The sequence below is a fragment of the Panthera tigris genome, chromosome E1 (assembly GCF_018350195.1).
Source record: "Panthera tigris isolate Pti1 chromosome E1, P.tigris_Pti1_mat1.1, whole genome shotgun sequence".
NCBI lineage: Eukaryota > Metazoa > Chordata > Mammalia > Carnivora > Felidae > Panthera > Panthera tigris.
The window spans coordinates 3,858,344-3,886,095 of record NC_056673.1 but is presented as its reverse complement, the minus strand read 5'-3'; the positions used below and the strand labels follow the sequence as shown (position 1 = coordinate 3,886,095).

Genomic DNA, 27,752 nt, shown 5'->3' with positions numbered 1-27,752 from the left:
AAGCAGAAAAGGACTTTGAAATTCTGTCTCTCTTTTAGACTCCGTCCATTCATTGCCTCCATCGCTTTGTGTTTATTTTATCTGGCTGTGTATTACACATTCCCCTGGGCATCATAGGTAGAGCAAGGAAGGAAAGTGAGCCTCTCTGTCCTATTCTTCCCACCAAAGAAAGGCAGGCAAGCAAGTAATTAAAATACGAAACACACGGGTCTGCAAGGAAACCGAGGTTGTCCCAAGGGCTGCAGGAGCCCAGGAGGAGCGGCCGCCTCTTCTGTGCCTTCCACATGCTGTTTCTTCCCGCGAGCAGTGCTGTCTTCCTGCTTCTTTACACCCACGGCCTTTAAAACTCAGCTCCAGGGGCACCTGGGTGGCTCAGTCAGTTGAGCGACCCACCCTTGATTTCGACTCAGGTCATAATCTCCCAGTTCACAAGATCAAGCCCTGTGTTGGACTCTGTGCTGACCCTGTGGAGCCCCCTTGAGTTTCTCTCTCTCCTTTCTCTGCCCCTCCCCTGCCCACGCTGGCTCTCTTCTCTCTCTCTCTCTCTCTCTCTCTCTCTCTCAAAATGGATAAGTAAACAAACAAAAATTAAAACACAGCTCCAGCATCATTCTGAAAACTTTCTTTGATTACCTTGTTTTATTTAATTCTTTAACAGAAGCAGTGACTCATATTGGACAATGGATCTCTAAAGCACTCACTTAAAAGAAAGAAAAACAAAAGAGGAAGGGAGGGAAGGAGGGAGGAAAGGGAACCAAAATTGAAAAAGGACTATGTCGGGGGCCTGGGTGGCTCAGTTGGTTAAGCATCTGACTTCGGCTCAGGTCATGATCTCATGGTTTGTGGGTTCAAGCCCCGCGTTGGGCTCTGTGCCGACAGCTCAGAGCCTGGAGCCTGCTTCAGACTCTGTGTCTTCCTCTCTTTCTGCCCCTCCCCTACTCATGCTCTGTCTCTCAAAAATAAATAAATGTAAAAAAAAATTAAAAAAAAGAAAAAAGTACTATGTACTCATTAGAGGAAATTCAAACAATACAGAAAACACAAGGAAGCTCACCCAGGATCCCACCACCTAGAAATAATCATCCTTCCCATCATCCAGATATATCCTTGTAGGTTTGTCCATATGAAAGGGCGGCTAGAAGTAATTTTATATCATTAGGATTATGCTATATGTCCTATTTTAAGTGTTACTAAGAGCTTAATTTCACTTTAAGGAGATTACCATAGTATCAACTCTAATAATTCAATCTTAAAAGAAGACAATTAGCATAAAAAAAACTCAACTTCACATAGAGGATTCTTTACAAGAGATGGTAATTACTAAAAGATCTAAGGTTAACAAAAAAAATTACCTAAAGCACTGAAGCTTTGGTGATTTTGAAAAGCCATAGGTCTATGTTTTGCTTTTCCGCAGCTTGATGGGACTCCGCTGTGCATGATGGGGAAATCAACACCTTCAAATTCTTTCCACCTTTCTCCCACCACGCAGCCTCCCAACTGCTTCCTGATTTCGGTTATAATTACATCGTCGCTGTTTACAACATTTATCTACCTTTTTGTAACGTAATCCCTGTATCTGCTGATTCCCAACTCAGTATTTAGATGGCTCCAGCTGTCTCCACCATCTCTTAGGTCATGGTCTCTGGCTTCTTCTATCCTAGAGTTCTTTATTTCTTTTCACCCCTTGGTTGGCCAGATTTCGTCATCAAGCAGTTTTCTCGAGAAGGACCCTGTCCTACTCTTCCCACCAAAGAAAGCATGCAAGAAAATAATTAGAATACAAACATAAGAAACAAGAAGTGTTCTCCTGTAGTCCATCTGCCATAAAGCTGGCATGACAGTGTGGCTGGGCATAACTTTGCTGGGTCCTGCTTTTCTTCCCCGGAACTTCTGACATTCCTCCTCTGTGTTCCAGACTTCCATTCAATCAGTTTTTCCCTTTGCTACGACTCCCACAGCCCTGCACCACCACCACCACCACCTCTTATACATCAGGATTGCAGTTTCCAAAGAACACACATGAGCTCTTTACCTTTCCCCTCACTGCACGTGAGAGAATTATCAGTAGGGACTAGGCCGGCCTCCGCTGTGATACTTTGATGTGAGCCTGGGTGTTTCTAGAGTCTTAACCATGCATCTCTGTCTTCCTTTCTAGAGATAATTGATGACCTCGCCAACCTGGTGGAGAACACAGACGGGAAACTCCGCACGGAGACCAGGCGTATGAACATAGTGGACAGAAAGTCAACATCTTGCGGTAAAGGATCTCGACACTTACCGTTCTGCCTCCCATCATCACTTGTGCATTGACTCTGCTTTTAGTTGCCTGCGTTTCTCTAGTTACCACAGGGATTTGGTCGCTCTTCTATTGCAGACAGTCCCTTTTGATGAAGCATTGAAATCGCTAAGAGAACCCCAAATCTTGTGAAAATGAAGGATTACGAGCGTAGGAGAAGTATAATGCACTGTTAATTTTTTTTTTTTAATTTAAAATAGGATCTGTCTCTGTATGCTTACAGAGAAAACCAGTTTGGGAAATCGTGTGACAGTAGGCAGGTCGCTGCTGGTAGATGATCGCAGGTGTTGAAGGCGATCTTGCTTACTTTGTGCCTTTTTTCTACTTGTAAGCTTCATGGCTGAAGCTTGGACTCCAGAGTGGTTAAGAGCCCAGGTTCTGAAGTCTGGTGGAGTTCGCATCCTATATTCAGTGATGTTAGTCTTTGGCAGTCACTTTACTGCTTGATGCCTTGTGCATAAAATGGGGCTATCCGTGCCAAGACAAGAATCAGTTGGCGTGGCTCTCGAAACACTGACCCGTTGGCCCTGCCCTAGAGATTCTGATTAAGTAGGACTGGAATGGATGTTCATTATTTGACAAGGACGGCAGGCAATTCGGACATAGGTACTTGCCATTCTCCCGAAGCTCCAATGCTGATTTTTGTGAGGTTTGAATTCCGTGTTGCCTGTGCGTGGTGCTTCGCCCAAAGGTAAGTGATGATAAACGGTAGTGACAGTGGTACTGACCAAAGCGACAGTTACTGGGTGCTTCCTCCCACAAAGGTGCACCAGGTTTATAAAGCTAATACCTTTATTGGAAACAAAAGTATAATAGCAGTCATAACACTGGTGATCAGAGCACACGCTTTGCCTCTTAGCCCTTTCAATGTGAAAAATACAATGGATCCGTCTGATCCGTACCCAGTTTTAGAACGAGGATCCTCTGTGCGAAGGTCACCGGAGATGTGTAGCTTGAGAAGCATTACCTTCTTTACCTGGTGTGCTGGTTCGACAGACGTCTAGAACAACAGGGTGACTGAGGAGGTAGCTAAGGCCTCTGGAACCTCAGGAAGTAGAAGTCTGAGGGACCTCCCTGCTCCCCTGTGATCACGTGCCTGCCTTTCCCAGCCCCGGAATTCTCATCCACCAGATAGCAGACACCCTGTGCTTCTGCATCCTGCAAAAGCAACACATCCTTGCTTTTTACTTGACCAACCTTCTCATGTGACCTTGCTCCACGGGGTCTTCGTTCGGTGCTAGATCCTAAAACTTCGGAGACAGGGAGATGCGGGCTTACTCCCACCTCCAACTCCAACTGCCTTGATCTCTGTAGGAACTTAGTCTTGCTGAGCCTCACTTCCCTCATGTGTAAAAGAGTGGATAACCTGGTTATCAACATTAAACCGTGTAGAACAGGTGAAGCGTCTAACGCTGGCCATCTTCCCTGACTGTCCATATTTACGTGGAGAGGCCCTGCAGTGGGGTGGTTAAGAGTGGGGGCCCTAGAGCCTGGACTTGCCTCCCAGCGGCACCCCTCACCGACTATGCGACCTTGGAGAAGCCCAAGCTCCCCTTTGCCTCGGTTTTCCCATCTTCGAAATGAGAATGCTAATGGTAAACACCCGACAGGGTTGTTGTAAGGAATAAATGAATTAATAGAAATAAAGATAAAGATACAGGTTTAGTTGCAGATATAGATGTAGATATATACACAGAGACAGATTTGTAGCACTTAGTGCGGTATTGGCACATGGTAAGCTGTGAGCAAGGATTAGCCCTCATCTCTGTGCATCTAAAGTAGGAACAGTCGTCCCGATTCAGGGACCGCTTTCTTGAAGTCTCTTTTACGTGCAAAGCAGTCATGTTGCTGTTAGTTTGGAATGACCGTGTATATGGATGTGTGGGTAAGCTTTTTGTATTTGCAACGCAGTGGCCCTCGGCACGTGTTACTCATGAAGTCACAGCGAGGAATGTTACTTCTGCTGCCAGTTTCTCATTTTATGGTATTGCTTGGTGTTGGTGTTTACGCCCAGAAATGTGCATCAAATCATCTGACTTGAACTCTAAGTATCTCTTTTTAATAGAAGAAATTTAGAAACTCCCACAATTACTAAAATACATGCTTCTAAAACTTGGTATTTTAAAAACAAGTTAACTGTAAATTTGTCTCGTGCCATTTATATTTAGTTATACATAATCTGTAATAGAATTACTGTTGGCTCTTGAACAGTGCAGAGGTCAGGGTTGTTGACCCCCCTGTGCAGGCAGAAATCTACATATACATTTTTTTTTAAGTTTGTTTATTTTTGAAGGAGTCAGAGAGCGCAAGCAGGGAAGGGGCAGAGAGAGCAGGGGACTGAGGATCCGAAGCGGGCTCTGTGCTGACGGCAGAGAGCCTGACACAGGGCTCGATCTCACACACAGTGAGATCATGACCTGAGCCGGAGTCAGATGCTTAACTGACTGAGCCACCCAGGTGCCCCCTGCGTATCGCGTTTGACTCCCCCCAAAACTTAACTACTAATAGCCTGTTGTTGACCTGGAGCCTTCCTGATACCATAAACAGTTCACACATATTTTGTACCTTACATGTATTTTGTGCTCCTTTCTTACAATAAAGTACGCTGGAGAAGAGATGTTAAACTCATAAGGATGAGAAAGTACATTTACGGTCCTGCACTGTATTTTTGACAAAAATCCATGCATAAGTCAATTTGCAGAGTTCAAACCTGTGTTGGGTCAACCATATATGTAGGGACTCAGAAGGGAGAAGTCCAGTAATACAGCATTGTTAAATAGACATTTCTTTATTCTTTCGGTGGAACTACTCTAAAGAGAATTCTTTCTCTTATCCCATCAATTTTTTGCCCCTAATCTTTTCTAGCAGTGTCCTAAGTATTGTCGATCCACACCCAAATAACTAACCTTATAGTATTGCCAATGCCTGATACCTTTAAAGGAAAATTATTGCATTTACATTTTTTACAGGGAAATCTATCGTTACATCTCTGTTTGTTGGCAATCAGCACTAGTTTTGCATGTTGATCGAGGTTTATCCCGTGGCCTCCAAAGCTCTAGAGAGGCCAGACTGGTTTAATGACCCCTGCAATTAACTTCTGAGTCTCCCACTGATCAATATGAAGCCTGTGAAATTACGATACCCTGTGGAATTTACTGAGTGGGTCTAGCAGCCCTCGCCCAAACTAACCTAACTTGAAATATCACGGTAAAATGTACATGACACAAAATTTGCCTTCATAACCATTTTTAAGCATGCAGCTCCGTGGCTTTAAGTGCATTCACGTTGTCCTGAAACTGTCTCCAACGTCTGTCTCCAGAACTTTTTCATCTTTCCCAACTGTGACCCTGCCACCATTCGACACTAGCTCCCCATTCTTCTCCAGCTGGCCCCCATCAGCCGCCATTCAACTTTCTTTTTCTGTGAATTGGATGCCACCAGGTATCTCACTTGAGTAAATTCATACAGTATTTGTCCTTTTGTGTCTGGCTTATTTCACTCAGCATAATGTCTTCAGGAGTCCTCTATGCTCTAGCGTGTGTCACAAATTCCTTGCTTGTTTAGGCTGAATATGATTCCAGTGTGTGTGTGTCTGTCTGTGTAGATGTGTGTGTGTGTATATGTATATATGTGTATATGTATATATACATATGTATACACACCACATTTTTCCTGTTAGTGTTTATCTGTTTATCTGTCCATGGACTTTTTTGGCTAATGTGGTGCATGAGGTCACTATGAACAGGTGTACAAGCATCGATTCAAGTCCTGCTCAGAAGTCACATTGCTGAATCAAATAGTAATTCAGTGTTTAATTTTTTAAGGGACCACCATATTAACCTGTCCTTTTGTTTTGCTTCCAGTCCTTAAACTCTTAGTACTTTCTAGTAGTTTGATTATTTTCCTGTTAAAGCCCATTTGTGGGCAGGAGTCAGAGACTTCTGTAGCCTGAGAGGGGCAGGCAAGTGGGGTAGAAGTTACAGCTCTGGACCAACCCCAGTTGAAGAGTGTAGTAAGGGACCCTTCCCCCAATGAAGTGGGTCCCCAGAGAGATATACCCTTAGGGTAAAAGTGAACCAGAAGTAAGGTGCCCTTGGCACTGAAAAGACTGAGAAGGACAAGGACAAAACCATAGTTCTGACAAGTTGTGGGCATAGAAAGGAATTACATCATGGGCATCTATACTCAGGATGGGTCAGAAACCCCATACTCTGCATTTGGTTTGGGGCAGATTCATGTGCTAGAGTGATAGGTGCCTGGTGAAAACAATGAAACACCTGTCTGGAGGAGGGTGTATTTATCAGGTCTCTAAGAATCAGCCAAACCAAATTTTCAGGGCAGTGACCAGCACGCAGTCAAAGATAACCTAGCAGACATGGAAACCACACAACATGAGCCAGAACCAGCAACAGACCACAGAAATCAATCTGCACTGACTCGCAGTATTAGAATTATCAGGCACAGATGATAAAATTAACTATGCTTATTATATTTAAAGAAAGAAATGACAGGCTTGAAAGGATCTTCAGAAAATAGGAAACTATAAAAAGTAACAGAAAATTTGAAAAGGGACCAAAATCTAGCTCCTAGGAAAAAAATAAAATAAAAACCTGAAATTCAAAACCCAGTGGACATATTTGGTAGCATAGAAGCAGAGAGAATCAACCAGGGGATAGGTACAAAAAAAGTAAACCATATTGCCTTTATGTAAGCTTTAGCTAGCATTTACAAGAGGATATCCAGATGCTACGGAGGTTACGTTAGGATCTTTGTAAGAAAGGTTTGGGGTGCCTGGGTGACTCATTTGGTTAAGCATCCAACTCTTTGATTTCAGCTCAGGTCCTGATCCAAGGGTCATGGGATCGAGCCCCACATCAGTCTCCACACTCAGCGAGGAGATTCTCTCTCCCTCCCTCTGCCCTTCTCCTGCTCACGTTCTCTCTCTAAAAGAGAGAGAGAGAAAGAAAAAAAGAAAAGAAAAAAAAAGAGGGGAGGGAGGAAGGAAGGGAGGGAGGAAGGAAGGAGGGAGGGAGGAAAGGAGGAAGGAAGGAAGAAAGAAAGGTTTGGCGGGGGGGGGGGGGGGGGGGGCGGCGAGGGCTTGTTCCAGGTGCCTGGGACATATAGCAAAGAGTTGATCCCCTGCACTTCCCACATGCAAGGCTCGATTGATCGTTTCCACGTAAGCAGACGTGCACATGAAGCTTCAGGCGGGTGTGTTTTAACTGTTTGTGGGGTAGGGAGTTAAGTGAGTCCCTCAAGTGTCCCTGGGTTACTGTTCACATGGCACAACATTTGTTTAACTCTGGGGACTCGAGCGAGCTGAGGGTGGTGGCCAGCACATCATCATTTTGAGTGCAGAAGGTTGTGAACCGTGAAACGGTCTTTTGTTTCCCTACCCTTAGTGTGTCTTCCTTGCCGATCTGATACATATATAAGTCATAGATGCTTCCGCAGTGAGGAAATTTCCAGTTCTTCATCCAGACCGAATTGCCAGGGGGCCACACAGAAGGGCCTGGTGATGAATTTGTCTGTGTGCTTGTTAACAAAGGATTCAAGCACCTCTTTGTGAACCTTTCACTCAGGAGCCCGGGCTGTAAAAATTTTACTGAGATCTTTGTGTGGCTCTTCCTCCATTTCCCTTGCCCCCCCGCCCCGCCCCCCAAATCGCGTCCAGTCGAAAGCAATACTGTCTTTTTCCCGCCTCCAAACGCAAATCAGCCTGGTGTTTTCCACCGGTACCTACGCGTACTTTCCGATCTGTTACTTGTATCAGGACGTCTCCATGAAAGCAAGATCTTTGTGATCGCGGTTAAATATTCAGAGTGCCTCGTCCTCATTAGAATTCAAAATAGAGCCTCGTCTGAGTCTGACGGACAGAGCCAATTGTGAGAGGCCAGACTGAGTGTTCTGAATGACTTGGGCTGAGGGGCTCGGTTGCTTCTCAGCATATTGACTATTACGTAATGTTGTGCAAGCACATCGATTGTGATTTGAGCAGCATTTCGGCGACGCGGTGAGCAATCAGCCCGGCCGACACTGCGTTAGCACCGTCTCAGCCCGGACCCCTTGGGGGTTACCCTTCCGCGTTCGGGAGCCTGCTGGTCTTAGGGAAGCCACAGCATGGGTGTGGAGCCACAGCTGGGTCACAGCGTGGGCTTGGCCGCTTAGGCCCCGGGGTGACTCAGAGGGCATGCCCTCTCTGAGGCCCCGCTTCCTTCTTTATGAAACAAGGGGAATAATGACCAGTCTGCATGGCTGTTGTGCAGACGGAGTGAGAGCCAGCTGGGCGGCGTCGGGACTGGTTGTAGTGCCTCCTCAGTAGACGCCAGCGCCGCGAAAGCGCGGGTTTCGAGCGGTGGCCGAGAGCCGCCTTCGTGAAATAAGACTCAGAGGAAGCAGGTGTGCAGAAAGGCTTTTAAGGAGAACAGTGATGGCCTGAGTAAGTTGGGCAGCGATGTTCTGAAGCTAGGTTTTTATGTCCTCACTGGATGAGAAAGAGTTACTTTCTCTCAAAGAAACTGAAATTTGTGATCTTGTGGCGGAAGCCATTCCCGGGCATGAGTCGGTAGGTGCCACTCGTAGTGGGGCACGGAAGGCGCCGCCGTCCCTTTGGGTGGCGTGAACGTACTTTTTCTTCCATTAGCTCTTCGGAAGCTAACACAACGTAGGTAGAAAACTGAGTTCTGAGTTGTCTGGTTTATTTAACCGACCTCGGAGACAATGTAATCTCCCAAGGAATGGTCTTTAAAACCCTACCGCAAACACAGATAATTAGAGATCTGATTACGGAGCTTTTCTTTCTCTCGCTGCTTCTCAAGAATACTCTTCTGGCCTTTCTCCTGCTTCTTTCTTTCATCCTCCTTCTTTGGGATAATCCAGTTAAATTCTTGAGCTCCCGTCTTCTTGACACACACGTGTGTCCGTGTCTGTTCCCCAATGTCGTCTTTCGCTCGGTGTCCATGGAGAAATGCCAGCTCCTCCGCTAAGGGATGTCAGCCTTCAAAGCCCCCTGGGGGGCAGCTGGGTGGCTCCGTTGGTTTCTGCTCAGGTCATGGATCTCACAGGTATTTCTGTCTTAATATCTTAGCGTCTTCATTTTTTCTACCCATAGCATTGTTATAAGGGTGATGGCAATACTCTATTTTAACCTTTCTGTCTTTCTAACATTTTATTATGAGCCCTTTTTCCTTTTGGTACCATTGGTAACATTCTATCAAACATTCTATTCTACCGTCATTTACTTAGGACGGTCTTGTTTGGGGCTTTTAGATTGTTTCCTCATTTTTGCTGTATACGTAATGCTGTGTTACATCAAGCTTCTTTCCATACGTAGGATTTTTCCCTGTCATGTAGGGTCTCCGTTAGGATGCTTCCAGGACCAGAATCACAGACTGGGTCTGGCTGTCTTATCTCGAGGAGGCCCTGACTGGGAGGTTGTTTGAGCCTAGAGAAGGGACGGGAGGCGGGAGGCCACAGACAGGGGAGGAATCTGGCCGTGTTGAACTCCGTGTAATAGGAGTGCTCTCAAAATGGAACCAGAGGTTGGATCTGGACAGCCAGGAAAAAAGAAAACAAAACAAAACATGCCCATTACTTATTATAACAACGTTACTTATTTCCCAGGCAGATTTACCGACGCCCAGGGTGGGAGCCATGTTGATAGGTAATCGTCAAATTATTTTCCAGTCCCCCACTCGGACTTCTCAGCGACGGCATGTTGCTAAGATCCAGTGCCACTCTCCCCCCACCCTCGCTCTTCTTAAATAACTTCTGGTATTCCAGAAGGTTCTGTCCACCAGAAGTCCCTCTTCTTCCTTGATTCCCGTGACACGGCGTCATCCCAAAGTCCGCGCTGCCGCCCCAGCTGCTCAGCCCTTCCCTTCCTTTTTTCTCGTACTTGCCGGGCACTGAGAAGGAGAAGCCGGGAAGGCCTGGTGGCCCGCCTTGGGGAGCTCTCAGCCGGAGAGGGAGGCAGCAAGCTTGGGGCCCCACGATGAAGACTCCTGGGTGTTCGCAGGACGCCGTGGAAGCGGCCTCATGGGGCCCCTCGTTCTGGAAAGCTGAGTGGGAATCTAACAGAGGTGGGTTAGCATCCCAGGCAGTAGGTTTGCAGGAGGCACAAAGACCCGAGACGACCCTCGGTTTCCCAAGCAAGAAATGGGGCCGGCCGGCTGGGCCCAAGGGTGCCTGCCGGAGAGGCGTGGCTGTGAGGCCGGGGCCAGCTCAGGGGGGGCCCAGGCTGCAAACCCAGCCCCCTTTAGGCTTGCGTTGCTTGTCCTCTTCCCGCCTCTCCCGAAGACAACACTTTGGGCTCAGCCCTCTGCCCTTTTGCCCCTGACACTTCTTTAAGCTTCTTGACCTGCTCTCTCGGACAGCTTCATGGTCAACTAGCTGCTGTGCGTCTCAGACCCGGGCTCAGCCAGAGCTCAAGGTCTGTGTGTTTGCCTCCTGACACTCAGTTTCTCTTTCCTGCCCCCCCCCCCCCCCAATCTGTGCTGCGTCTGGGTACATCCGTCACCTTTCATCCCCCAAACAGCTTCCTCTTCTGTGCTTGCTTCTGATTTTTTTCCTGCCCAAAGTTTCCTTCATCCCGTCAGATGCTTTCGGAGGCCAGACAGGAACCCTCATAATGAAGCCGGCCACCGTGATGACCTCCGGTGGCCGGCGGGAGAGTAAAGAGCAGATTGTGGCCAAGTCGGGGGATGCCGTGCCACATTACCCGTCTGCTTCTCTTCTTGGGAGAAGCCTGAAACCTGGATCTTCAAGCGAAATCTCCCCATATTTCCACGTTGACAGTAAATTAGCATTTAAAAAAATTCCCACGCGGGCCAAATAAAACACGTCCCAGCGTACTCCGTGGGGCCCCCTTGTTCCCATCCGTCCCATCAGCCCCTGGGCCTGTTGGGGAATAACACCACAATCTCTCTCTCTCCCCTGTTCAGTCGCTTCGTGTTCTCACCACTGTGTTTCTGGCTCTTGTCCCGTTTATGTAGCCGCTAAAACTCCTCACGACAAAGTCTGTCGATAGGCACAGAAAAACGCGCGTGAGTCATCTGGATTGCTTTTGTGCAGCCTGTGGCCCCACGTCTTCTGGTTCTGGTGTCCGAACGCGGCAAAACTCCGCCCAGCTGTTAGCGTTACGGACAGAAACAAGAGGAGCCCCTCTGCTGAAGGTGCCCTTATTTCTTAAACATGCTCTTCTCGGTTGATTTAAAACTTGTTCCCCTTCCTTTTCCCCATCTGCTGCCTGTTAGACGAAGTGACTTTTCTCCGTCACGGAGATGACAGATACCAAGCAGTAAAACCTGTAGAGCGCGAAACTCACAGGACACCTGCCTCTAAAACCCAAGAGAAAAACCCTAGCACTCCATGAATACATTGCGATCGCCCCCAGATTCATTTTAGGGGCTAACGTGTTTGGCTCACAGACCCCTCCTCCGCCGGGCACCCTTCAACCCTTCCTGCCCCTCCGGGGCCCTGTGGTCAGTCATGAAACGTGTCTAATGCACGCCTGAGGCGTCTGCGGTCAGATGTCTTGTATATGCGACCGCATCGCTGTTGTCTGCTTTGATTTTGAGTCCCGACTGTGGAAAAGCCCATTTTTCTGCTAACAGCATTTATTCTGGAAGCGGGAACAGGAGCAGTGAGTTGAAATGTTGATGCTTCGGCTTAATCCGGGCAAAATGAAGCCTTTGAGAGAAGCGCAAAATTGGAAAACCTTTACTTAATGGAAGGTGATTGATAGGGGCTGACAGCCTCCGAGCGATCGCCACGGCCTCAGAGGCCTCCACGCTTCTGTAATCTGCCGCGAGGCTATCATCAAGGGGTCAGAAATGATCATAGAGTAGAATCACTTTTTGATTATTGTTTTTGCTTGGTGTGGTTTGGAAAGATAAGGTGTGATTTCCAAGAGCGGCTTCTGTTGTCGCGGGAGGTAATAATTACACCGCGCGGGCCTCGGTGGGTGCCACTCCTGACGTGCGTGTTTGTGCGTGTTTTTTCCGGTAATGTTTGTTTGCCCGGGATCTCGTGTGCTTTCAGCTGGCCCTGTGGGGCCAGCAAGTGCTGGCCGGGCTTAGAAGGACCCCCTGGGACGTGTATGTTTTGCATACTCAAGGTATACTTTACCTCTATCATTTTGTGTACTGCCCAAGGTGGGGAAGAGTGCCCGCAACACCTGTTCCACATGTCTTGCCAATCCAGCCTAGCCCTTCAGGAGTCCGCCATTACACCCAAGTGTCCTCATTCATACACTGATTTTCTTTTATATTTGTAAATTGAGAGGAAACAAAGATTTGGATTCTGGGGACGCCTGGGTGGCTCAGTCGGTTACGTGTCCGACTTCGGCTCGGGTCATGACCTCACGGTCCCTGAGTTCAAGCCCCGTGTCGGGCTCTGGTGCTGACAGCTCGGAGCCTGGAACCTGCTTCGGATTCTGTGTCTCCTTCTCTCTCTCTGCCCCTCCCCTGTTCACACTCCGTCTCTTTCTCTCTCTGTCTCTCAAAAATAAATAACATTTTTTTAAAAATTAAAAATTTTTTAAATTAAACAAAGGTTTGCATTCTGGTTGTGACTGAAGTCGCCCACATGTCTTTGAACACGTAAAATCGGTGGCTGAGATGAGATGCTCTTTGAGGTTCATCCAATTCTGTCATCCTATTTTCACACCCCTTTGAAGAGAATCAGGCACCCTGCCCCAACCCCGCTGTACCCTACAACACGCACACAGAGACGAGCCGGGGGTCTAGACCAGAACCCGATTCTGCAGGGTGGCCAGCACCAGTTTAGATACCCACAGAATCAGGGGCGCCTGGGTGGCTCAGTCAGTTAAGCGTCTGACTCTTACTTTCGGCTCAGGTCATGATCTCATGGCTCGTGGGTTCAAGCCCCACTTTGGGTTCTGTGCTGACCGCTGTGAAGCTTGATTGGGATTCTCTCTCTCCCTCTCTCTCTTTCTCTCTCCCTCAAAATAAATAAATTAATTTATTTAAAAAAAAAAAAAAGATGCAGAATTGGGGCACCTGAGTGGCTCAGTCTGTTGAGCATCCGACTTCGGCTCAGGTCATGATCTCACGGTTCGTGAGTTCAAGCCCCACGTCGGGCTCTGTGCTGACAGCTCTGAGCCTGGAGCCTGCTTCCGATTCTGTGTCTCCCTCTCTCTCTCTGCCCCTCCCCCACTTTCACACTGTCTCTCTCAAAAATAAATGAACATTACAAAAAAAAAAAAAAAAAAGATGCAGAATTATATCCTACCTGAACAGGGACTTTGGCCTGCATTGTCGCATGTTGCCTATCTTGGCTGTAAATGTTGTTAACCAACGTCTGTAATTTTTCTCATCAGAACAAAACAAGAAAGGGGAAAATTTTTAATGGAAGATACAGAGAAAAGTTTAGCAGATTTTAGTCTGTATTCAAATAGGAAAATAAAGGGATGGGATTATGGGAGTGACTCCTGGGTTTTGAGTTCAAAAAGTTGTTGCCAGAAACAGATTCCTAACATTTTTCTCTCAAGTTCAGCCATTTTCTTTATTTCTTTTTTTTTTTTTTTTTTTTAATGTTTATTTATTTTGAGATTGGAAGAGAGAGAGAAAGCAAGCTGAGGAACAGAGAGAGAGAGAGAGAGATAGAGGGAGAGAATCCCAAGCAGGACCCATGCTGTCAGCACAGAGCCTGACGTGGGGTGGAACTCACAAACTCTGAGATCATGACCCGAGCCGAAATCAAGAGTCAGACGCTCAACTGACTGAGCCACCCAGGCTCCCCAAGTTCAGCCATTTTCAGTTATGGTTTTAGAAGTGAGTTAGTAGGCATTTTTAAAAAATTTTTTGAAAAATAAGTCTTTGTAAGATTTAAGTTTTTAGTACAGGTTTTCATGCCTCTCCTCTCTTAAATATTATACCCATAAAAAGGACTAAGTGAACATGTAGCTGGTTTTAGGGTTGTTAAGTCACAGTCATTCACAGATCATCCTTTTCATGTGTCATCAAAACAGAAATTCAAATATCAAATTACCGTGGCGCCTGGGTGGCTGAATCGGTTGAGCATCTGACTCTTGGTTTCGACTCAGGTCATGATCACAGGGTCATGGAGTCGAGCCTTGTGTAGGGCTCTGCAATGAGTGTAGACTCTCCTTGGGATTCTCTCTCTCTTTCCCTGTGCCCCTCTTACCCACTCATGCACATGTGCACTCGCTCTCTTTCTCTCTCTCTCTCTCAAAAGAACTCAAATTACCTTCCTGATTTCCTGCGTCCACTCCATTTAGGGGTCCCCCTAGCCCCAGCCAATTTTTGGTGTGTGCTTAGAGAATGGGGCAGTTTTACTTGAATATTAGCTGTGAGAAGCAGTAACCATCGATAAATGCATGCTTCATAGCGGTGGCCGTGTGCGAAACAGCTCAGGACAAAGCAGAGCTGAAGGTGCAGAGAATCTGCCCTGGTGACTTCCTCTTGATCCTAAGGCAGCATGCCCACTTGGAACCACACGTGTTTGAAGGAAGTAGGAGGGTAGCTTAAGGGAATTTGTAGCATTCAAAAAGTAAACTACGTCATTCTCCCTTCCCAAGCCCTTTGGAGAAGCAGTGCTATCAACCAGATATGAAGCTTGAAAGAACTCGGCTCTACATGTTGTTACATTAATGAAGGCTTTAGAGATCCCTTCAGCTGTTCCAGCAGAACCTCACCAGTGACTCCGTGTTTATTTTTTTGGCTCACCTTTTCTTTCTGTCTCAGAGCCAAGCAGTCGTGACGATTTCCAGCCGTTGAATGAGCGTTAAATTCCTAAGAAAAATTGATTTGGGGCTCATTTTCAATCACTGATGAGTTCTCTCTGCCCGCGAGTGTGAACAGTGAGATCAATTTCTCCGGATTAGCGGCAGAACGATCTTGGTATTGGACTTGAGTCTCAGTGGGCCGTGACACAGGTGTCCTCCCATGGCAGGCACCTCGGGCCTCTGCTCATCCCTGCACATCAGGCCTGTGCCTGTATCGGCCTTATATGTCTCCAGACCAGCCTCCTTTCTTTCACACACTCGTTCCTGCTCCTCAGGGACTTTGGCCCTCGAAGCAATAGTCCCTTTCAAAATGACTTTTGGATTTCCAAAAAGTGTTATATATTTTTAAAGTTTCTTGTAGCTATGGACCTAAGAGTTTCCATGGTTGCATTGGCATTTGTCTGGCATGGCTTCTTCCCTGTAAATATACAGAGAAATGAAAAGAAACCCGAGCAGGGTCACTTTTAAGAGTGAATGAATATGGTGGCCTCGCACCCCGGTGAATGCAGTTAGTGCCACCGAACCACACGCTTAAAGATGGCTCGTGTGGCGAGCTTCATGGTATGTGTATTTAACCACAATAAATTTTTCTTATTTAAAAAACGAGTAAAATTTGATTTCATGAAGTTATGGCAAAGGTAAAGTCATGTAATTTCTGAAATTCCTTGGCACCTTTATAAAGTAATGAACAATACCGTTCCGTACGACCATTTTTCATGTGATGCGGTAACAGAATCTTCATTATATCTATACAGATTTGCCTAAGCAGAATAGAAAAAGGAACAAAAATGCCTTCAAAAACTAGAGAACATGTCACAAATAAAACGTAGATGAATTAAGCATTGTTGTTGCTGAATCTTAACTTCCGTCATTCCTGTTAATATTCGTAAAGCACAGTTATCTGATCACTGATCTATTCCTATGTCCAAAATATTGGCAGTTTGTTTTTTGAAACCTGGAAGGAAAGTTTTACGCCTGGAATGTTTGATTTACAGAGACTTCTCTATTCTTGTTATCAGCCCTCTGGTGTTATACTTTCCATGTAACTTCAGTAACATGATATAATGTCAGTAACACGACTTTTTTAGCATGTCTATAGGGATGCTTTTGACCCGCCTTGCTGCTCCGGTTTGTTTAGAGGCAATGGAGGCCCTAAGAGTCAGGGGACATGCTTCCTCCCTTTGGTCAGGCAGCAGGCACCCCTTAACTGTGACATTGAGTCTGTTTAATTCATACTAACCGCGCCTTAGCAAAGTTAGACTTCCAGTGTTGCCAAACAATGGTTGTCCTCGTTGTGATCCAGACTCACCTCTCTTCTGCCTGTCTTTTCAACTCTGCTTCTCGTTCCTTCGTCCTGTTTTTTAATGTGAGCTGGACCTACTTCTGTGGTGTTCTTCATTCTGTGAGTATTTCTTCGCCGTGTCTCGTATTTTTGGTGGCATGTGCTGGCTTCAGTCAATTTAATACCCAGATGTGCTAGACTTTAAATATTCCTGCTTCATTCTCCCCCTACCCCCAAAGCACCTTTATTGCCAGTGGCGAAAATTCTAGACCTCAGGCAAATTTTTCAGAACAAGAGCCATTTTAGCCCTTCGGTACTAAATAAATATTTCTAAGCACTTTGCAAAGTGGAGACTATAATTGCGATACATTTCCATATGTGAAGGGAGAGGGAAAGGAGAGCCATCCAGAAGGAGTTTCTCTGGCCTGTGGCAAATTAGAAGATTTAGGTATTTAAAGGCATATATTTTTTTTGGGGGGTCGGGGGGAAGGGGATAAAATGATTACTGATTATACCAATAGTAATCCTCAGAATGAGCACAGAAGTTTTACTATCTGAGTTTTTCTGTCCCAGCATTACACAACCTTGTTTATCTACACTGCTCATTTCAAAGAAGCCAGATCAGGGGTCTCTGGCATTGCCGAATGCCAACAACACTGTCTGGTTTTAGGCAACGAAAGGTATGGAGAAGCCTTTGGAGAATTTTTGCCCACAGATTCAAGGCTCTGTATTCAAACTTTCCTCCCTGGGCGGGATGGGTTTATTCCGAGGGTAGTAACTCCCACAGGCGATAGTATCTCTTCTCCTTGCTAATGTTCCAAGTCAGGCTCAGGTTCCTGATTTCCACCAGGAGGATGCCATAAACACACTTGACCCTTGAGTAGCATGGATTTGAACTATGGAGGTCCACTCACGTGTAGATTTTTTTTTCAATAAATGTAGTACAGTATAGTAAATGTATTTTTCTGTTCCTTAGGATTTTATTTAAGTTTATTTATTTATTTTGAGAGACAGAGAGAGTGTGTGAGCTGGGGAGGGGCAGAGAGAGAAGGAGAAAGAGAATTCCAAGCAGGCTCCACACTATCAACGCAGAGCCCTACTCAGGGCTCGATCTCATGATCTGTGAGATCATGACCTGAGCCAAATTCAAGAGTTGGACCCTTAACCAACTGAGCCACCCTACCCCTACTTCCTTGTGATTTTTTAAATAACATTTTCTTCCCTGTAGCTGTACTTGACTGTAAGAATACAGTATAGAGTGCATACGACATACAGAACATGGGTTAATGGACTATGTTGTCAGTGAGGCTTCTGGTCAGCAGCAATCGATTAGTAGTTAAGTTTGGGGGAGTCAGAGGGCGCCTCCAACCCCTCATTGTTCAAGGATCCAGTGTCATTCTAAGTAGGTCTCTCTGAGCTCACAGCCCTGTAGCCCGAGAATCCCCCAAGGGGCTCACCTTGATGGGCTCTGGACTGTGACAATCAGTGGAGCCTTAATCCGTCGGTCTTAAAAGCACATCTTCGGCTCTGGGTGCTGGGCTCTTCCTGTGCGCCCTACACTGTCCTCTCTCATCTCTTTCTTGTCCTTTCTTTTTTCTCCTTTCCTGTTTTCTTTCAGGGAAGTTTTCAGACTTCCAGTCTTTTTCTCCCCACTGCTCATCTCTATTCATCGCCTCAGTCAAGAGTATACCCTCCAGAGGCGTCCCTCTCAGCCTCCTCCTACCCTCTCAGCCAGCTTCCGCAAAGCCCTGTCCTCCTCTGCTCTGTTTTGTGTGTCCCAGCCAGCCACTTTCTCCCTTCGCTGTGCCATAGAGTATGGAGCCATCTGGAAGTGTGCCACCAAATAGAGCAGAAGACAGGAATAGTCCAAGAAATACATTTTTAAAATTATTTTTAATGTTCATTTATTTCTGACAGAGAGAGAGAGAGAGCAGGGGAGGAGCAGAGAGAGAGGGAGACACAGAATCCGAAGCAGGCTCCAGGCTCCGAACTGTCAGCACAGAGCCCGATACGGGGCTCGAACTCAGGAGCCGTGAGATCGTGACCTGAGCCGAAGTCAGACACTCAACCGACTGAGCCACCCAGGCACCCCAAGAAGTACATTTTTAAAAACATTATTGTATCATGGCTTTATGATATACTCTACAAATTACTTTGTAAAAATATCTTTTGTATACGTTTTCTTGCCATTTCCATGACCCATTTTCAAGTGCATCGAAGCTAGTGAATTAGCACCTGTTTGGCTGCGTTCTCGCAAAATTGAAGACCAGAGCTACCTTCTCCCAACCCAGTTTCATCTCCTCATAGAAGATGTTTTGGGTTTTGTTCCTTGGTCATCTTAGCAGGATGCCAGCCATTTTGGAGTCAGTCGGGCTCTGTGGAGAACGGTCTTTCACACATTCGGCTACTTAGTTTGGAAACTGATGGATATCCTCTTTCACTGGAGTATGTGGAGGGTCGCTTCGCCCTCTTCTAGACATGGCTGACTTTGTCAAAACAGTTAAAGTCGGATTGTACTTTTGCGATCATAACCATGGATGAGGCGTTGTGCCCTTAGCTCGTTCTGGTGATGAGGACTTACAGAGGCTTAAAACCCTTTTTTTAATCCCCTAGAGAGGCTCTGTCCATCAGGGGCCAATCAAGAAAAAGAGTAACCATACTAGGTGTTTCACACAGAGGAGACGTAGTACAGAGAACTTGTTGCAACACTGTGGGAAGGACTGAGAGAATAATAAAGGGGAGGGTGGAGTAATCCAGAAGGTAGTACCTGTGCGAGGCAGCTACCACATAGACATGGGAGAAGGACAGTTAGAAGTGTGTTCCAGAGCCCAGGAGCATCCTCACCGCTGCCCTCCCAGGACTGCTGCCCAACCAGAACAGCAGGACCATGAGGGGATGACACCAGACCAGAGAAGGGCCACCTTGCTGGTGCTGGGGCCGCAAGGGAGGCTGTGTGGCTGCAACTGGGGTCACTGAGGAAACTCACAGAGACATTGCTAGAAGCAGATGGGGAAAAAGAGGAAGAAAGACAGCTTCTATCCTTCTTCTTGCTTTCTGAACTCCTTCCAGTACCTAATATTGGCAGAAGGCAACAGGAAGCTAGCTGGCAAGGGAACCCGGGAAAAGTGGGGTTTGCAGACTCCAAGCCCCAAAATGCCAGAACACGGCGAAGAAGGGCAGGTGTAGAGCTAAGAGACAACAGGTCATTCCTGGCCCGCAGGCTCTCTACGTGGGGACCATTGAGATGTTCTCTGTATCTATCTCACTGAAATCATCTGAAGTGCTTTCCCAGCCTTTCATGTTTCCTTCAGAATTGTGAGGTTCCTCATGGACCTGTTGAATTGGAAAAAGGTTTATATGTATTCTAGAGAACTGTTTGATCAGAGCCATTGATTCCCAGCAATATAAATTTCAGAAAACCCTAAAAATATATATATTGTCGTCAACAGAAGAAAGTGTTGTTGTCACATTGAGCACCTGGAAGAAATGATACCATTTCCAGTGCTTGGCAAGTGGACCTACTATGTTAGATAATCATAGACATGAACGAATGCACAACAGTTGCACTTTGTGTCTTATCATGCTATTGGCTTATGTCTTTCAGTTATTTCCTTTCTATCTCTTTGTGAAAGGAAGAACTGTGAGAAGTTATCTGTGAAAAAAGCGACAAACAGAAAGGACTGTTGGCCACCCTCTGCACTCTTAGAAATTGGAAGGTAAAGCTGAAGAGACCTTCCAGAAGTTAGAACCAAAGACAAGGGAAGATATATTAATTAGAGGCTTAGTCAAGATCCAAATGATGGGAATGTCACAATGAGAAAATAGGAGCAAGGAAATTTTCAAAGAGAAGAATGCAAGAAATTTCCCCAAAACTGAGGAACAAGAGTGACCATATTGAAAGAATTCACTAGGTTCCCAGCTTAATAAATGGAAAAAAGACCCATGTCAAGGCACAGAGTAATGAAATTTCAAAACCCATAGATAAAGAGAAATTCCTGTAACTTCTCAGAGTAAGTGGAAGGGGGCACAGGGTGGTGGTGGGAGGATCTGAAATCAGAAAGGCATCCAGTATCTCATCAAAAACACTGGAGGGCAGTGAAGTATTGCAGGAAGCTCCTGGCAGATGTACTTTCCCTAATGAGAAAGTTAACTCTAGAAAGGAGATATCTGATGCCAGAAGTGAAGGAGAAAAGTAAGGAGAATTCCCTGGATGATAGCAGTGGGAAGACCCAGGTCTGTGCAACAGACCAAGAGACTCACCATTCGAGAACAGATCTAGAAGTCAGGGGGAAAATAGAATGATATGTTTTCCTAGATGAAAAAAGTGCCCTCAGGGGTGCCTGGGTGGCTCAGTCAGTTAAGTGTCCAACTTTTGATCTCAGCTCGGGTCATGATGTCATGGTTCATGAGATTGAACCCAGTGTTGGGTTCTGTGCTGATAGCATGGAGCCTACTTGGGATTCTTTCTCTCCCTCTCTCTTTGCCCCTCCCTGCTCATGCACATGCTCTCTCTCTCTCAAAATAAATGAATAAACTTTAAAAAAAGAAGAAGAAGAAAAATGCACTGAGAGGCTGCTGGAGAGTATGCGATTTGGTAGCAGGGAATTGAAGCAATTGAAAAAGAAAGGCAATTATTAACTACAGGAAAATGAAAAGTAATACCAAAAAAAGGAAACATAGTTATAATGTATTACTTAAGAGTGAATGTGTACATAGCCATAATAATTTAGGCATTTGCTGTTAAAATAACCTAAATATATGATATAAGTATACAGAAGATGGGAAAGAGAAGAAGTGAAATGTAAGAGAGCTAAATCCTACAATGAAGGAAGAAATGACTATGTAATATCTAAAACTGATAGAATTTAGAGATTATAGTCTAAGCATATTATTTTAAATGGTGGAGACTAAAAATAAATTGTGGGAACTAATGATGGAGTAGTCAGAAGGGGGAGGCAGAAATTGTCCTTTTTTAAATAAACCTTTTTAAAATTATTTGAATTTTTAAGTTTGTGGCATAAATCATTTTGATGTAATCATTTTCTTTTATATTGAGATCTTCGTAGGTTCTGTTATATTGAGGGATAAGCTTCTAAATAGCAAACATATCTGCTAATTAAAAATATAGAGTTTATTAAGTAGAAAAAAATTCAAGTAACTTTTGAACAGATTTCTTTGTATACCTTTAGTTACACATATTCCCAAAATGATAAGCTGCAGAAATCGCAGACTCTAAGTAGATTTGTCATTGGGCACTAGTGGTATTCGTAGAGTAATTCTGAACCTACTTTGTGTGCCTAGTAGAAGAGAATGAGTAAATAAATATATTGGTGTACTTAGTAACCAGCGTGATGCAAATACCAAATGGGGGAAGTAAGAACGAACTCTGTGGTGTTAGACTGGAATTATAAGTATCATTGTGGACTCATGATTGAAAAGTAATAAATATCCTGCTTTTAATCAGTGAAAGAGCCTCGAAGCAATGATATTCCAGTAGCAGTGAGCATAACTAGTGTCCAGATCTTGGTTTCCAAATACTGTTTACCACGAAGAGGAACCAAACTCCTTGCAGCAACAGCTAATTTTAGGCTAGGGGAGAGAAATATAAGACAACCCTACAATATCTCATGGCAGAAGTTAAGGAAATGCACAAACTATGATGAAGGCATTTCAAAAGTATATAGGAGCTGCATTAAAGGAACTCCCCGTGGTCAAATTTGGAGCAATTGAAGCAATAAAAATAATAATGATGGTAATAAACACTGGATTTTTTAAAAATGCATTCATAAGTTCACATCAATAGTAAAAAAAAAAGGCAGAGGTGAGCCTGGGGAGAGGGTATTCTTGCCAGCTAATAAATGTAGGAGAGGGGCATCTGGGTGGTTCAGTTGGTTAAGCGTCCAACTTCAGCTCAGGTCATGATCTCATGGTTGGTGGGTTCAAGCCCTGCATCGGGCTCTGTGCTGATGGCTCAGAGCCTGGAGCCTGCTTCGGATTCTGTGTCTCCCTCTCTCTCTGCCCTTCCCCCACTCACGCTTTCTCTCTCTGTCTCTCAAAATAAATAAATAAACTTTAAAAAAATGTAGGAGAATGATAAAATTATGAAATCATCATTGTGCAGGTACCAGTGTAATTGTTTCAGAATCATCAGAGGATGCTGAACCAACCGGTGAAAGGTGATGGGAAATAGGATATTCAGTCTCAAATTATGACCCCACAGATTATTTATGAGTTGTAAAGGAGAAAAGATACTTGAACATCACCGGTGTTAGAGACAAGCTAGCCTTAACACAGCTCCAAATGCGACACAGCAGGAAGTAAATGCATCGTATTTACGTCAAATTGTTAACTCAGGTCTGATCAAGAGAAATAATGAGAGTGGTGTAGACTGTCCTCGGCCCTTTGAAAGTGTCATTGCCATGGAAGAAAGAGAAAGATGGGATAACTGTTGTAGATTAAAGGAGACAGAAGAGGGGCACCTGGGTGGCTCAATTGGTTCAGTGTCTGACTTTGGCTCAGGTCATGATCTCATAGTTCATGGGTTTGATCCCCATGTCGGGCTGTTCTGACAGCTCGGAGCCTGGAGCCTGCTTAGGATTCTGTGTCTCCCTCTTTCTCTCTGCCTCTCCCCCACTTGTGCATGCTTTCTCTCTCTCTCTCTCTCTCTCTCTCTCTCTCTCTCTCTCTCTCTCTCTCAAAAATAAATAAACATTAAAAAAAATAAAGGAGACAGAAGATGCACCTTGTGATTTTGATTAGGTTCTGGATCAAAAACACACAGCTGAAAGAACATTATTGGGATCTCAAGGGGGATTTAAACGTGGACTGTGTATTAGGTAAAGTCATTGCATCGATGTTAAAAGTTTTGGTTGTAACATTGGTTTTATGCTTTGTTGGAGAGTTTTCCTTGTTCTTGAAAGATGCATGCTGAAGTTTTGGGGAATGAAGGGTTATGTGTTTGGGGCTTGCTTTCCAAAGTCTCAGCAAAACACACACACACATAATACAAAAACACAGAAAACAGATCCGCTAAGTATGATTTCATTATTAGGTAATGTTATATAACAGTTATTCACCAGTGTTACTTGGTCAGTCTCAGTGAGGGCTACACAGATTTTAATTCTTTCAAAATTACAACATTGGGGAGGGGAGGGAAAATATAAACAGTGAAGTTTCCCATGGATTTCTGTCTTTGTTCACATTTAAAAAAATTTTTTTAATATTTAATTTTGAGAGAGAGAGGGGGAGAGAGAATGTGAGTGGGGAGGGGCAGAGAGAGAGGGAGACACAGAATCCGAAGCAGGCTCCAGGGTCTGAGCTGCCAACACAGAGCTCGATGCGGGGCTCGAACCCACGAGCCGTGAGATCATGACTTGAGCCGGAGTCGGACGCTTGACCGACGGAACCACCCAGGCGCCCCTTAGTTCACGTTCTGATACGTTGTCTGAGGAAGGAATGAGCACCTGGTGAAGTTCTAGGTGTGCCACATGTATGCCCTTTCAGATCGGGCTTAAACTGTAGGAGGACCTCTAGAGAAGACTCCACTTTAGTGTGAACTTTGTAGATGCTGCTCATATAGGGTCGAAAGGCTCCAGCTACTCAGGAAAGCAACACCAGTCTCACTGCAGGCTTGTCCCTGAAGACCTTGGCCATCAAGAAGGCAAGGTGCAAACCCTAAGCGTTGTCTACCCAGATAGTGAGCTTAATGGGCTCCCTCAGGGGGAATTCTTTATGAACTTGACTCAGTTTAGTTTCCCATCCTAAAAGGCATCCCTCTGTGGTGAAATTGTTTGGATGTTTATCTTTTCACTCGACCGTGAGCTTCCTGAGGGGTTTCGACTAGATCGGTCATTCTGGTTCCTAGCAACTAGCAAGATGACTGGCTTGGAGTTGGGTTTATTTGAAAGGCAACTGAACTAATGTGGGTGAGGATTCTCTGGGTCTTCAAGTCAGGCTGGAAAGGTGAGATTTGAGTAGGTAAAGAACATTTGTTAGATTATGAATGGTATGAATTGGGTACACTTGGCTTTGGTCCAGTATACCAATGTCTAGGACCATCAAAAAGAAATACCACCTGTCACGTAGGTAACTTCCTCAAGTCTGGTAGCTTGCGGCCAGGTACTGCCCATCATTCACTTTGCAAAAACGTCCACACGTACCCTATGGTGGAATATCACTCAACCAGAAAAGAGAATGAAGTCCTGATACATGCTGCAATATGGATGAAGTCTGAAACGTTCTACTAAGCAAAAGAAGCCAGATTCAAAAGGTCACACCCTGTATGATTCGTCTACACAAAATGTCTAGAGTAGTTAAATCCATAGAGACCGAGGGCAGATCAGTGGTTGCCGAGAGGTAGGGTTTGGGGAGGAATGGGGAGAGATTGCTTAGTGGGCAGAGGGTTTCCTTCTAGGCTGGTAAAGACTCTCTGGGGTAAGGTCGTAGCAATGGTCCTACAACACTGTGGATGAAATTAATGGCAATGGACTTGCATGTTAAAATGGTAAATTTTAGGGGCGCCTGGGTGACTCAGTCATTTGTGCCTGCGACTTCGGCTCAGGTCTTGATCTTACGGTTCGTAGGTTCGAGCCCCGTGTCAGGCTCCATGCTGACAGCTCAGAGCCTAGAGCCTGCTTCAGATTCTGTGTCTCCCTCTCTCTCTTTCTCCCGCTGTCTCTCCCGAAAATAAACATTCAAAGCAAAATTTTAGTGGTAAATTTTACATTATCTGTATTTAACGACAGTTTTTAAAAAGCCACTAAAAATAAGGACTAATTCTTAGAAAGACTAATTTCTCTAGGGTCCTGTGGTTTCAGGCAGCACAAGCAATTTGGGAAGGCTGGGGGTTCCTGGTTTAAAAGTTCCAGTTTCATATAGAATGACAGTAGGTTATTCAAGCAAACTAGGATAAGCCGGGGGCACATCTAGCTTTTAACATGTTGCTCATGAGGAGAGGCATTTCTTTCTGATCTTTCTGAGTATGTCCCCCTTGTCACTGTCAGAAAAGTGGCGAGGATAGGACACTGGATCTGACTCAGCGCGGCCGCTCTTCTCTCTGGCATCACGATTGCCAGTCAGCAAGTTAGAAGCTCCAGGGAGGCTGTTCCCTTCCTGGCCTCCCGGCTTCTGACTTTGTTTTCTTTTTCCTAAAATACTTGATTTGGATGCCTGTGAAATCAGCCCCTAGATTTGCACAGTATGGAAGGCCCCCCATTGAGTGTTTGATAAAGTTTTTGAGTTTTGTAAAGAACAGCAACCAGATGTGGCCAGCATCCGTGGTTTGTGGCCAGCGCTCTGCTGAACTTTTTCTTCCCATGGAACCCTCTCTGAAGTTCTTAACTTTCTATGACATGCCAGAGCCTTGAGGGTCGGGGTGAGGTGGCATGGCTCGGCAGACCGCAGGGAGATCTGTGTTCCTGTGGTTGTACGTGGCTGGTCGTGGGTGAGATGGGGAGGAGAGTGGGAAGGAAGGAAACGTAAGAAATGAGCCGGGAGGAGAGGGAGGAGGGGTACTGAGGTCGAGGAGGAGAGACCCCCATCCTCCGCAGCCCCCCAGTGACAAGTGCCTCTGTGTCCCTAAGGGAATCTGCTTCCTGTGCTGTGATTCCTTTTCTTGGGTCTAAAAAATGAAGTAACCAACAGTGACTTATTTCTAGAAGATTTCCTGAATTGATGAGAGGTGAAAAGTATGGACTTTTGGGTTAAGGCCTGCAGATGGCCAGATCTGTAGCCGAAAGCTAGCAATGACATACCTCGAAATATTTCTTCTCCTCGCTTCTGTGAAATTCTGTGTTGACCTGTGCCATCATTTCGAGTCACGTAGGCCAGGGCTCACGTTTTCAAATGCCCATCAGGTAAAGAAAATGAGAGCTGCAGTCCAGGTATATAGAGTTTGGGGTGCTGGGTACGTCACACGCCCATCTGGACAGGATGCCTGCCTGTCAGGTGCTGGGACTCACTGCCCCCGGGGAATCTGGGCCCTGGGTTACCGGATCAGCTGCTACCTTTCCTTTTTTTTTTTTCTTTCTTGAGAAAAAGAGAAACCACCTGATTTTATGTGAAATTTGTGAGTCTTTGAAATTCTGTCCAAATCAGAACACAACTGCAAACCAGACCTGGCTGTTCGGGCTGTCAAGTTAAGGCCACTGATTTAAGTTAGCCAGTCAGTTCTATAGACACAAAGGCTGGATATGATGTGGGGGGTCGTGCAGAGGCCAAAGAGTTTACTTTTAAGAATAACACAATTTCGGGCACCCTGGTGGCTCAGTCGGTTAAGCGTCCCAGCTCTTGGTTTCAACTCAGGTCATGATCTCACGGTTCGTGGGTTCGAGCCCCGAATCAGGCTCTGTGCTGATGCGTGGAGGCTGCTTGGGATTCTCTCTTTCCATCTCTCTGTCTCTCTCTCTCTCAAGAATAAATAAATAAACTTTTTAAAAAATGTAGATAGAAATGCGTGTGTGTGTGTGTGTGTGTGTGTGTGTGTGTGTGTGTGTGTGTAAATATAAAGCCAGGAAATCCTCCATATTAAGGAAATTTGAGCTTTGATGAGAAATAATTTTATGCCCTGGTTGGGGGTGGAGTGGGTAAGAGGAGACACTGTAGGTCTTGGTAGGTGGGGACAGGGGCATGAGGGTCTCTGGTGCTGGGCAGAGGAGAATCAGGCGGTGGGAGCAGAGCACAAAAAGAAATAAATTACCTTGGCCTCAAAGACAGGACTTCCACATTTACCTGAAGCCTCCTGGTCGTGTGTGGGCCCAGCTCCCCCTTCCCCAAATGCAATGGGAAATGCCCCCCCTCCCCATTACTTAAAGGTGAAACCTACAGGTAAAAGCAAGGAAGAGCCCCATGCCAATGTAGCAGAAATCCTGGGCCATGAACAAGGTACATGAATGTTGCCTTCCGCTGTTATTTTATGTTTGTAACTTATTTCCTTGTACTGCTAATCAGTTCTTGTGCGGCCTGGGCTGTACTCACTGTTACTTGGGTGTGTTCATTTGCTCTTAAAAAAAGAAGGAAGGAAGGAAGGAAGGAAGGAAGGAAGGAAGGAAGGAAGGAAGGAAGGAAGGAAGGAAGGAAGGGGAAGGGAAGGAAAAGAAAAAAGAGAAGAGAAAAGAAAAGAGAAGAGAAAAGAAAAGAAAAGAAAAGAAAATTTTAAAAAGTTAAGGGAACCCCGGTGAACTTTATTTTTTAATTAGGTAGGATCAATGAACATGCCATTTCTCCGAGAAGAACCTTATCCAAGATGAAACGGGAACACAGGCATCATCCCCTGGGGCAGGAGTGGCCATAGCCAGGAGCGAGTGGAAGAGGAATATGGCAGGTGGGGAGGGCCTAGGATGGGGAGGGAGGGCTGGTGGCCAGTGGAGTTGGAACTAGAACATTCTGTGAGAAACCTGCGAGCCGCT

The 27,752-nt window shown here is 45.6% G+C and overlaps 1 protein-coding gene across 1 annotated transcript in view; it reads left to right on the top strand.

Annotated features, from left to right (window-relative positions):
- The window catches only part of STX8 (syntaxin 8), a 252,706-nt gene that overhangs the window by 152,028 nt on the left and 72,926 nt on the right, over positions 1–27,752 (top strand). The window contains exon 7 of the mRNA XM_042967115.1: positions 2,156–2,257. Within this exon, the coding sequence (XP_042823049.1) occupies positions 2,156–2,257 (102 nt within the window). The remainder of the gene's footprint in view (positions 1–2,155; positions 2,258–27,752) is intronic.